General features: G+C 38.4%; 1 protein-coding gene across 1 annotated transcript in view; it reads left to right on the top strand.

Annotated features, from left to right (window-relative positions):
• CAP2 (cyclase associated actin cytoskeleton regulatory protein 2) overlaps positions 1-12,899 on the top strand; it is a 136,552-nt gene that overhangs the window by 28,465 nt on the left and 95,188 nt on the right. The window contains exon 3 of the mRNA XM_004273543.3: positions 2,797-2,897. Coding sequence (XP_004273591.1) covers positions 2,797-2,897 — 101 coding nt within the window. The remainder of the gene's footprint in view (positions 1-2,796; positions 2,898-12,899) is intronic.

Here is a 12,899-nt window from a genome sequence, read left to right as displayed (position 1 = left end):
GTTAAATTTGCATTTCAGATAAACTACATTCCTTTTTTTCTTTTTGATTAGAAGTGTGTTCCGAATACTGCGTGGGATATACTGCATGATACACACTTATTCAGAAATTTATTCACAATTTATTTGAAATTTAAATTTAACCGGGCGATCTGTATTTAATTTGTCAACTCTATTCTTGTCTCACACACATTTCCTCCTTATCTGACCCATTTTGAATTTTGTCAGGCTTTTGGGGCTTGAGAAAAGCCTTGGGGAAGAGGGGGCTTCAAAAAAAGCTTTCACCAGGCAAGAGCCACATTGGTGCTTCTAGAATTTCAGGCGTATTTGGAGCTGTGCCTTGTATTACGTGCCCTGGGACAAAAATTACTGTGTGAGCACAAATGCACAGGCTGGTTTTTTTTCCTCCCCCCACTCCGAACATAATGCTTTGAATGAATTGAAAGGGGGTGTTGTTTAAAGGAAAGCTGCCAGGGGCCTGTAAATTTTTTCCGCATCAAATGAGACATATCTATGATTTCATTTTAAGCCTCTTTTTGTTAACTATGGAGTTGGTATATGAGATTCAGTAGACTTTATTTGTAAGAAAATATTTTCATGTTCTCTTTAGTAACTTTGTTTCCTTATGCCTTTGGCATCAGGTGATCAAAAGACATTTCTCTGAGATTGCTGCCCACAAATATAAAGCCTGTGAATACATAGTTAAAATCCAACTCCCAGGAGACTGTGTAGTGTTGCTGAGTAAAAGGAAAAAAAAAAAACTCCAATAATCTGAACCTCACTTACACAAAGAGGTAAAGACACTTTGTACTTTCTTCAAAAAAAAAAGAAAAAAAGAAAATTAATAAGCTAAGCTAAATTGGAAGGCATATTAGTTAAGTATTTAAACTAATTAAATAATTAGTTAAGTATTTAAACATATATTTTCTAATATAACAAATAATTTCAAACCAGTTATTAAAGTTATCTTAAAGCAGCTTAGCCAGCAATTTATTATCCTATTGATAATATGAAATGAAGAAGGATAATTAGTAAAATGTCTGAATGATATTCATCCTAAAACCTTTTACTTATCCTAAACAACATCACTTCCGTTTCTTCTTAATTAGTCAGTTTTGGTGATTTCCTAAATTCTATTTTTAACAAATCCTTAAGGACAACCTCTCACCTTAAATGTAAACATCACCATTACAATGATGTTGTAACTAAAGTTAATTTTTTTTTAATTTAAAAAGAAACTTTTAGAAGGAACCCAATCCATTACAAGTCCATAGTATGCACAGATCAAAGAACTGCCTTATGAGACTGTTGTTATGATGTGTTTTATGATGTGTTTTTCCCCCACCCTGACAACCAGGTGAGTTTGACTCAACAGTTGAAGAAATATTTTCATGCCTGCCAGTTGACAAGCACTATGACAGGTGCAGGGGAATCTATGATGAATTAGACAGAGTCCTAATCCTCCAGAATCTTTGGTCTCGATGCATTACTATTCAGGGCCTCAAATGCTTTGACTAAGAGTTGCCCAAAGGATGCAGGCTGGGGAGGAAGACAAGGCATTAAAGGCTGCCCGGAGGAGGTGTGAGCAGAGCTGAGTGATGAAAGGCAACTGATATTCCCTTTTATCATTGTCCATTCTGCTATTTAGAGGCCTCCATCACATTTGAAGAGCTTTCTCCCACTTTAAACACCCAGCAGAGACCTCTCAGACCTCTCCCATGGCAACAAGCAGGTTTATCTATTTCCAAATGGATTCATAAGGAATCTTCGGGTTTACACCCCTTTTATGTTATAGGAGTTGGTACGTACAGCATTTTGAACCTTAGGATAAGTCAGCTTCAGTATCCTGCTTAGAAGTTAGACCGTAGGTGCAGAGAACTGTAAACAACTGTTTCTATCACTCTTTTGGCCTGTGGATATGGGCAAGTGGGAACCAGGGAAGAAGAAGGAAGCTTTATCCTACGCATTTATGAGCATGGATATTCCTGTCCAGTATAAGAAAGGGACTCCTAAGTTTGGGTTTGGATTTCAATAGCCTGTACTGCTGAATTTCTCAATATTATCTTTCTCAGTATTAGGGATATGCAATCAGGGACTTAGACAAAAAAAATTTTTGTTAATTAAAAAGCAGGGAAAGAAATGCAGAGCACACCAGGTTGGGCCATTGTCAATTCAGCTTTTATAGTAATTTGGCAGATCAACATTCACTATGGATTAGCTCACCAGGCATTTTTGTGCCCACCTTTGCTGTCTGTCCCTCCCCTTGGGAAGTGAAGAAGGAACAAAATGTGTGAAATCAGCTTGCTTTTCCTACTTACCCAGACTTCATCGTTACCTTTTAATTGTCCTGAATAATCTTGGTAACTATTTGCAAGGTGATTATAGCACCTGCACAGGTCGGTATAGAAGAACGTACACTGGCTTTGGATTCATAAGGCGTGTTCAGTTTTTGGATCTGCCGCTTGTTTGGTATAGAGCTTTTAACAAGTCGTGTTCTGTTTGCATCTTCATTTCCTCATCAGTCAAAGTGTGACAGTGCTACTTACCTCATAGGTTTGGGGGAGAATCAAATGAAATTATGTAGGTGAAAGTGCTTACTCTGAAGGATGAAAAATAGGAAAACACTGTTTTCTTGAGCCATTGAGGAGTGTTTAATAAGTACATATTGGGTGAATGAATGACTTAGTGAATAGGAAGAGAATGATACGAATGACATTAAACTTCCATACTACTTATGGCAAAGCAGTACCAGCTTTTCACTAAACTACCGGGGAATAACAGAATGTTCTTTTTCCAAAGGTGTGGCACCCTCGGTGGAGGCCTTTGATAAGCTGATGAACAGCATGGTGGCTGAGTTTTTAAAGAAGAGTAGGATCCTGGCTGGTGACGTTGAGACTCATGTGAGTACTTTCCTCCCCCATTCTCTGTGGAAAAGATGACTGCTATTAAAATTTTTTTAAAATAATGATCATAACAAGGGTTGGTGAGGGAATGGAGAGATTGGGACCCTTGTGCACTGCTGGTGGGAATGTAAAAGGTGCAGCCAGCATGGAAAAGAATATGGCGATTCTATAAAAAATTAAACATGGACCTACCATATGGTCCATCAAGTTTACTTCTGGATATATACCCAAAAGAATTGAAAGCAAGATCTCAAAGAGATATTTATATACCCATGTTCACAGTAGCATTATTCACAATAGCTGAAAGGTGGAAGCCACCCAAGTTTCTGTTGACAGATGAATGGATCAACAAAATGTGGTTTGTACATACAAAGGAATATTATTCAGCCATAAAAAAGGAAATTCTGACACATAGGAAAACATGGATGAACCTTGAGGACATTGTGCTAAGTAAATTAAGCCAGTCACAAAAAGACGCTGTGTGATCTCATTTATCTGAGGCATCGAGAGCAGTCAAACGCATAGAAACAGAAAGTAGAAGGTGCTTGCCAGGGCCTAGGGAGAGGGAGAAAAATGGGAACTTGTTTAACAGGTGTAGAGTTTTAGTTTTTCAATGCAAACTAAACTCCAGAAAGAATTCTGGGGATCTGATGCACAACAATGTGAATATACCTGACACCACTGAACTGTACACTTAAAAACGGTTAATATGGTACATTTTATGTTGTGTGTATTTTACCACAATTTTTTTAAAAAGTGCAGCCTGAGGAAAAACAAAGTCATAGAATTCGATAATCTCTTGATTGGTAGAGACTTTTAATGATATCTAGGCCAGCCTCCCAGTTTTAGACACCTTTTATGCATTTTAAAATGTTTAGCATCCTCCCTGAGGCTAGTTGTTATTTGCATGCATTTTATGAAAATCTAAAGTAAAAGCCAAACCAATTAAAAACCTAAAAGAGATTTATGACCAGGTTTTTCTTATTTATTTACCTTTGTTTCTTGCAAAGGATTGAATTCCACGTCCATCTGCTTGTAGATTTCTCAGCAATGAGAGAGTCCCAGCAAAATCATTTTCAGTGTAGACTCACAGAAAATCTGATTCTTGAATAAAGTTGTGGTTTGTGGTTAAAAACAAACAAACAACAACAACAAAAACGTATAAAGGGATTCTCCTTCCCCACTTAGACTTTATATGCAACACTCAACACCAGTCTTCCAGGGGATCTGGTGACTCAGGTTATACCACTGGTTCCAGATTTGTAATTAAATAGGTGCTTATCTCATCACATTTGCAATGTGTTTGTTCACCACATCTAAGAAAAATGAAGATTCTTCTCATGGCCTCCATTTTTATTAAACATACCTGCTGAAATACTCATTGGCAAAAGAGAGGAAGCGCTAATGTACAGGAGTTCTAGAAAAGTCTGTGTAGTAAGACATATTCACTTCTAATGTATCACAGAGCTCTAGAATTGCTCTGGTCTATTCTTGAGCTTGATGGTTTTTTTTTACAGAAACCTAGTCTGTCCTCGTAAGGTAGTGGCTGAGCTGCTTATACTGAGTCATGATAGTACCTGCAAGCTAACAGATAAAATGGAGTATTACCCCCAATACACTAAATGAGATTCTTGAATGATTAAAGAACAGTTTACTCTCTTGAACACTATTACAATAATTATTGTATCACTATTATAACCATTAATATTGACATTACGCTTCTGAGGTACACAGTACATTATAATTCTTATTAGTAATAGCTCACAAAATTCTATGTAATTTTTTTTACTGGGGAATAATGAAGCCTGTAAATATGTATATTTAACTTTGCATTTAAAAAATTGTAGGGTTTGCATACTAAGTAAGTCTCTTCAAGTTACATGGTAAACGGTTCCTTTAAATTCCTTTTAGAACAAAGTGAGTTATAAATAAAGTGTAGCTTGATTTATATTAAGTTTTTTCTTCTCTCCACTCATTAGCCTGAGAACAGTATGACTCAAAGGAAGGAATATTCTCAATAATGAATATGTAATGCTCAAAGAAATTTATGTTTTTCACTAATTAGTTTTTTAAAAAGGAAGGAAGGAAGGTGGGGAAAGAAAGAAGGAAGGAAGGAAGGAAAGAAAGAGAAGAGAAAGAGAGAAAAACACTTGTCATCCAAAAATGTAGACTCTGGTTCTACAACACAAAGAAAAGTACAGGCAGCTATCATCCATCTGCCCATTACTTTAATACATTAAACAAGTAGTTTATTTTTTCTCTCTTATAGAACCATGTGTCACTGACATTAAGCTTGCAGCTGCTGCCTCTCACATAAGCCAGAAGTGAGGGTTGAACTTTGTTCCAAGAACACACCTGTTGCCTAGGAAAAAAAAGCCCACATACCTGATTGTACAGTATGGAAATTTGAGAATGACACAAATGTGCATCATGTTAAATCCTGTCCCTCTGCTTAAAAGCTATTTCACAGATACTAATAATGAATAAGGGCAGCCGAGCTATGATTTAACGTCTGTCTTGATGTGTTGGCTGCTGGCTGGGCTTAATTTACTGAACACTCAATAGTCTATTGACAGAACAGACCACAAAAAAGAGGAACTAATAGCTACAATTAGGAAGCTCTGCTGAACCGAAGAACATAACAGGTTTAGAAAAGATTAGATCTTGTAAAGACTTCTCGTAGGCAGCATAAACCGAAGGGCTTATTTAAATTACCCTCCAGCCCAGGAACACTGACGCAGCTTGCGCCCTTTTTAAGAAATAATAAACAATGCATACTTTTATAATGGATGTTTAGGGTAAATATAGTCCTCAATGTCAAAGGAAAGGATCCCCTAGAAACTGGGCCTACAGAATTCTAAGCCCTTGGTCAGCTGTCATTTACCCTTAAATGGATGACTGTGTTTTTTTTTTTTTACAAAGCTGTCCTGTTGCTATTCATGGTATATGGAACTAATCTTGGGTCTATTTCTAAATGATTTGACAATCATGAAACAACTGCAAATCATATAGCTCTTCCTAACTCAAGCCCTTTTTGGAGATTTATAGAATTTACATTTTAATGTTTGTAAGTGTCTGGAACATTTATTTCTTATCATGATTAAAATTGATAAAAAAGAAATATTCTTTTATTAATCAATGAAAATGAGAGAAACACATTTTTAACAAAAGGGCAATAAAATTCAACGAAAAAGTATAACACGCTACACATGGTAGGGTTAAATCGCACCGCACAATATTATGTCCTTGAGTTCCTGGACTTTATAAAGGATGAACCTGTTTAGACAATTATTATAGCTGTACTTTTGATGGGTCGTGATTACTCTTCTAGATGTTCCTAGGATTTGTTATATACTTAAATCATCTACAAAATATCTTGTTCATTTTATGCCACGCTGGTTGGGTGACATGTCCAAAGGGTGGGAAAGTAAGAATGATCTCTTCTTGTTGTATTTGGATTTTAGAGCTGGCTCTTACTTTTTATAGAATGACCTTAAACTAGTCCCTTACCCTTCTCGGTAATGAGACTGGACGACATCATTTCCAAGGGCTCTCAGAGCCCCTTTGAGTGACTCACCCGTTGTCTCATGTAAAAAGCATGAGGGAGTTACTCAGTTGCCAGATGAAGAGCTTGAGATAGAACAGCATCATCACCATTTAAAAAAAAAATCCTGAGCCATGCCAGGGAAAGTACCTCAATCATCTGAACTTGCAAGACAAGCCGAAGGAAACATGTCAGAAAAAGGATACACGGAACACTAAGGACAACATATCATCCTGCTTTATGACGATATAGAAAAAAATCAGACTCCTTCGTTTAAAAAGACCTTGCGGCCTCCATGAGTCTGTCCTTCTTGGTCTTACAGGTTGTCACTTCTTCCTTTACGTGGACCTATCTCTAGAATAAATAATGAAAAAATGTCTACATATTTATTTTACTATTTGTATCCATATTCTTCCTTGATTTCAGAAAACTTTTGTGGGTAATTTGTACTCACTTAAAAAATGACCATTTGCATTTTTGGTGCTTTATAATCTGGGTCTATATAGAAACCCTCCTGTCCCCACCAAAAAAACAAAGAAATGATCAGAAGCACAAGTTTGGAGTTGACTCAATGAAACAGCCCATTCCGTACAGATCCTCCTCACTGTCCTGCTTGCCTTTGGCCAAGTTGGTCCTCCCATTAACGAGTTTCTTGCTAATAGCTTTAATCTGAACATTTATTTTTATTATAATTAGACATGAATACTTTGGCAATCTCAAGTCCAAAGGATCTGTACATCTTTCACATTCTCCAAATGGCAGAGACAAAAAAAAAAAATGACTTGTACAAAGAATTCTGCATCTAGATTTCATGAAACAGGCTTTATATCAGGGATCTTGCATCTTACAGTCTTGGCCAGTTATGTTAGTCAGAATTATTAGAGAAGGAAATACCTTGTAAATCATCCATTCCAATATACATCCTCATTTTTTTATTTTTTTTAAATTTTTTATTATTTTCGGCTGCATTGGGTCTTCGTTCCTGCATGCGGGCTTTCTCTAGTTGTGGCGAGCAGGGGCTACTCTTTGTTGCGGTGCACAGGCTTCTCACTGCGGTGGCTTCTCTGGTTGTGGAGCACGGGCTCTAGGCACACGGGCTCAGTAGCACTTGGGCTTAGTTGCTCCGCAGCATGTGGGATCTTCCTGGACCAGGGCTCGAACCCGTGTCTCTTGCGTTGACAGGCAGATTCTTAACCACTGCTCCACCAGGGAAGCCCCTCTTTTTCTTTCTTTGTCGTTCTGCCGTCCTTACTCTCTCCCTCCCTCCCTCTCATCCTCCTTCCTTCCTTCCCTACCTTCTTTTCTTCGTTTCTCTTTTTTTTTTTTTTTTTTTTTTTTTTTTGCGGTACGCAGGCCTCTCGCTGCTGTGGCCTCTCCCGTTGCGGAGCACAGGCTCCGGACGCGCAGGCTCAGCGGCCATGGCTCACGGGCCCAGCTGCTCCGCGGCATGTGGGATCTTCCCGGACCAGGGCACGAACCTGCATCCCCTGCATCGGCAGGCGGATTCTCAACCACTGCGCCACCAGGGAAGCCCCGTTTCTCTTTTTCTCTTTCTTTCTTCTTTTTCTCTTTCTTTCTTCAGAGAAGGAAACTACAACTTAGCGAGGTAGGAGATGTAGATGATGTGTCGAATGCAGCACCATGACCCTATGGCAGAGCCAGAAATCTGGTCTCCAAAGTCTCCATCCATGGTTTGGGAGATGCCAGGCTTAGACCCCCGGGCTGCTGTCTTCCACTGCCTTTGTAGGCACCTGGATCGCTAGTGAGAAGCAATAGCACTTATCTGCCACCTCTTCCTGCCCTCTGCACTCTACAGCTATTACAGTTTGCCCTACCGAATTTCCACAATATATGGAAAGGTCATGACGAAGGTGGGCTCAGGCACAACGGGTGAGGAGAGGGTGGAACATCAGTGTGACTCATGTCTTTCATGTGTCTCCTCAGAGTAGCACTGAGTGAGGTGACAGGGAGAACAGTGACCTCCAGGATGGATGAACTGTGTCCCTTGTGGGTCTTCGCTTCTCCCCCATCACACTAGCCTTGTCTCAGCCTGGTCATCACTCACTGTGCTGTTGACACCAAATTTGCAGAATTCAGAAAGGTCACAGATAGATCCAGCTCTGTTATTATTTCTTCCCAAGAAGGCGGGGAATTTTTATTCTCAGCATTGAACACACATTTTGCTATCCTACATATGCGTTGACTCACAGCCTGTTCCTATTACGTCACCAGCCTTAGTCGGACATCCCTGTGACTGCTTTTTAACTCAAGGATGTTTGCGTTCAGAACATCTGATCCCTGTCTCTTTCCTTGAAAATTCTAGTTTCATAGCACATTCAGAGCCGTGGAGAGGCTCTAAATAAGGAACTGGACTTGGAATCTAAGCACCTCTTGAAGGGCCACAGGCATCACTAACCTCCAGGATCTCCCTGTTTACTCCACCAAAAATAAAATACGTTACCAGAGTATTTTGCTGAAACAGTGAATTAGGTTCCATGAATCTCTCAGGTTAAGAGGAGATCTGTGCTTTTCTTTCTGCTTCTTAAAGGAAACCTTCTAAGAAAGCCTGTGGAATGCCTGTCCTGATTATCCTCTTCTGTTCTGTGTTCACTGGCATTAGCGAAACTTCAGAAGAGCCAAAATATGCAGGGGTGTGTTCTGAGCGTGCTCAGGCTGCTGTGGTTGGGGGTGAGCTACATCACCCACCCGCTGGGCCCTCTGGGCCTACACCTGGGGAAAATTAGGTGATTGGGTCTGACGAGAATGGTGTTGCTCTACGTAAAAGCATAGCAAGAATCTGCAACTTAGTCTGTGTCAGGAGTTCCTGAGGGTGACCAGCAACTGTTCTCCAAACATTTTTCCCCTCAGTAATACCCTTTCAGAAGATTGTCTCCCACATCAGAATTTAATCATGTTACCTAGTACTGCAAAATAGAGGCCCTTTTCCTTTTTTTCCCCCTGTATTTCCTTCTTTCTAAAACTATGCCAATAATGGGAACATTTGCTGTTGTTTTCTTTCTAGACTTCAGGATAGTTGAATTGTTTGCCTGGAGGCTGCTTCAGCATCTAAAAATTAATACTTTGTCTAAAAGTAAAGACCTGATTTCATTTAGATTATCTTGTTATTTCTATTCAAGCAACCATCCCCACAGAACACACCACACACACACAGACATGCCCACACACACATGTATATCCACTATTACCTAAGAATTCGTTATGATTCTATATTAACTACACATAAGAAAAAACAGTCTTGGTCAAATATATGGGTGTTCTGACCCAAGAGTCACTCTAACTGTAGGATATGTGTTTTCAGATTTCTTAGTGTGCATATGAGGCAAGTACAAAATATGCTTTTTTACCATTAGTATGTTTTTCCCTTTCCAGTTGTACTTAGATTATGGTTTAACATGTAAGTTTTAAAATATAACAGTTTATACATTTTATAACTCATTACCAGCCAATTCTTTTTAATATATCAAGTATAAGATGTTTTGGTGATGTAAAAAAAAAACAGGGTATTCAGTGAATTAATAATTTATCACTTATATGTGTTTGCAATAGAAATCCTTTCCCTTTCAGAAAACGCTTTACAAAATAAATATTTTAAATGGCAAAGTACTGGGAATGCTGATAGTTGACTTGCAATTGCTTTGATTAAACAGCTTAATATACAGAATAGGTGGTCTGATTTATCCCTTTGGGCCCACCTGTTGAGTGTTGGGATCTATTTCAAGGTTCCAGAAATATGCTGTTTTCCTCTTGCCCTCTCAGTGTCTAGCATAGTAGGTGGTTAATAAATTTTTGCTAAATGAATGATTGAAAATGAATCAAATCCTTAACAAATTATTGAATCAATGAATAGATGAATGTACTGTGGCTGACAATTTGGATCAAGCAATATCCCAGATGAGGAGTTAAAAGAAAATCAAGGCCAGGTTTTATGTCCTGAACTAGCAAGTGAAATATTGGAGAAACATAGATTCTATAGACTTTTGTTTATCCTGTGTGCACATGCGCGCGCGCACACACACACACACACACACACATATCCTGGTTTTGTTGTAGCCCTGACAATGTATGTAGTACCCCCCTCATTCCCTTTATTCTCATTCCTCTTTTATAGTTGAGGAAAGTGAGCCATTGAAAGACTAGCGCGCTAAGGCACCTTAAGAAAGCTAGATGAGAATTCATAAGTAATAGGAAAATCCATCAGTATAGTGACTTGTAGCCCAATAGAAATCTCATGAGTGCTATGTGTGACAGGATATTTTTGTGAACCTTACTGTAAGTATTTTAAACTGAAGGTCAGATTTAGAAAAGAAATAGGATTTTGTTTGGTTTTTCTGTTTGCATTGGGTTTTGGCATGTTGCTTTCCCCTTCAATCATTAACATTAAAATGATAGCCATCAGGCAAGAAATAACTTTGGAGTCTAAAAAGAAAATTGAATTTTTGTCCAGGACTTCATGGCATATTTCCAATAACCAGCTCTCCCTGGTTTTAAGAGTCTTTAGTTTTATTTATATAATTTTAAATATCTGGGTGAAAAGTGAAAAATTCAGTAGATTGTCTCAATATGTCCAGTTCAGACAGTCCCAAATTTTAAATGGGGACTCCCACCCCAAAGTTCATCTGCAAGTTAGTTCTTAGAAACTTGGAAGACACTTGCCCACAGACTTAATGTAAGGGATGGGTGGTTCGTTTTCTATGCAAAGATGCAGAAGAGTATTACTCCACGTGTAGTACACAGACCACCACCATCCACAAATTCTGCTAATGGTCTGCTATGAGATGAGTACAAAAATTGTGAGTAAGACGTTGAACACTTTTATAACAATCCAACAAGAGTAATTTTAAGGCTTCTAAGTCTGGTAGTTTAAAAGACTTGGACTTATGCTTTGTGTGTCTGGTTTTTATTCATTTTTCTAGTAAGGTTCTTTTATTTATTTTACAAAACTATCACTCCGTGTTAGATGAGAAATTAAAAAGAAAATCTTCACCGAAGGTTTTTTGAGTAGCACTAGGTAATGCAAAATGTTAGGAAAAACTCTTCCACTATGCTTTTAGTTAGATGAAGCAGGAAAACAATCACATTAAATGAAAAGCATTCATTTGTTATGAATGCTGATACCTAGGCGAGTGTGAATTTAATTAGAGAAGGACTTAGAACTAGATAGGGATTTCTATGCAGATGATGCATAGTTTCAGCTGATGTTGGGCCTGGTTCCTTTTTCCTTTTGCTACCAAGCACAGAATTTTTCTTTTTCTTTTTCTTTATATGAGTGTATAATTACTCTCCTTTGATTATAAGAATAACTTCGGAATTGACAAATGGGACCCAAAAAAGGCAGGAAAAGAGATTTTCTAAGGATAATGGAGCAGGAACTGAAAGGAAAGGGTAAAGAGGTGATATATACACTTAAGAAAGATTTGCCTTATTGAAAATAAAGTCTGGAAGGATACTTCTTGAATTTTTAGGGGGTAAACTTACCAAAAGCTTTTACTTCCTAAACATCCATGTCTTTTGAACTTTTTATAACAAGCATGTATAAACTGTTTTCATCAGAAGAAGGGGAAAGGAATATTTAGTATTTTAAGAAAAAATCTTGGAATCGAGGTATTGCCTGGAAGGGATTTCACTGAGCAGCAAAAGACAAGTGAGAAAATGTGGGCACCAAATGGTGTTGATCCCACACAGCTTGGCTGCAGGGTGACCTCGTGGTCAGGAGTCCAAGATGCCTGGGAATCCATAGGGATTCTGGGAACCAGCGTTCAGCAAGGACTTTCCTAGGTTGAGTGTTCATAGTGAGATCTTAGTGTAGATGGACTGATGTCGGGTCTACATGGTTGACAAATGAACAAAATCTGGTTTGTAGCTAAATTTTATAGTCACTAGAGATCGACTTCATTTCCCTGCCTTATTTAAATTTTCTATGTTAGTGACAGAGGCAATTGTAAAGAAGGGGAAAGAGAACTAGCATTTATTGAGGACCTGGTATGTTAGGCACTTCGTGCAGCTGCCAACAAACATTGTTTTACTTGATCACTAGGAGAACCTGTTAAGGTACGTAAATTCGAGACAAAGAAGCCCAGTCTCAGTAAGGTTGGGTAACTTGCTTATAGCCATGCATTTAGAAATGAGCAGCATTGGATTCTGTCTAAAGCCTATCTGAAGATTTAAGCTCACAGTTTCTCTGCTATACCACACTGCTTTCCAATAATTTCAGTCATTCATTTTTTAGCGGTAGTTACTGAGCTTCTGGTGTAATAAAGGCCCTTCTACATCGGCACCCAGTGGCCTAGTCTTCAAGAGCCTATTACCTACTTGGAGACCCAAGGCATATACATATGCATGAAAGTTAAATACGAGTATGGCTTAAATAATACAGAATGAAAGGACAATGCTTAGCATTACAGTGCATTCTAGAATAAGGAGTACTTGTTGCCTCT

This window comes from Orcinus orca, chromosome 10, assembly GCF_937001465.1.
Source record: "Orcinus orca chromosome 10, mOrcOrc1.1, whole genome shotgun sequence".
In the NCBI taxonomy this organism is placed as follows: Eukaryota; Metazoa; Chordata; class Mammalia; order Artiodactyla; family Delphinidae; genus Orcinus; species Orcinus orca.
This window is presented reverse-complemented; position numbering and strand designations above follow the sequence as displayed.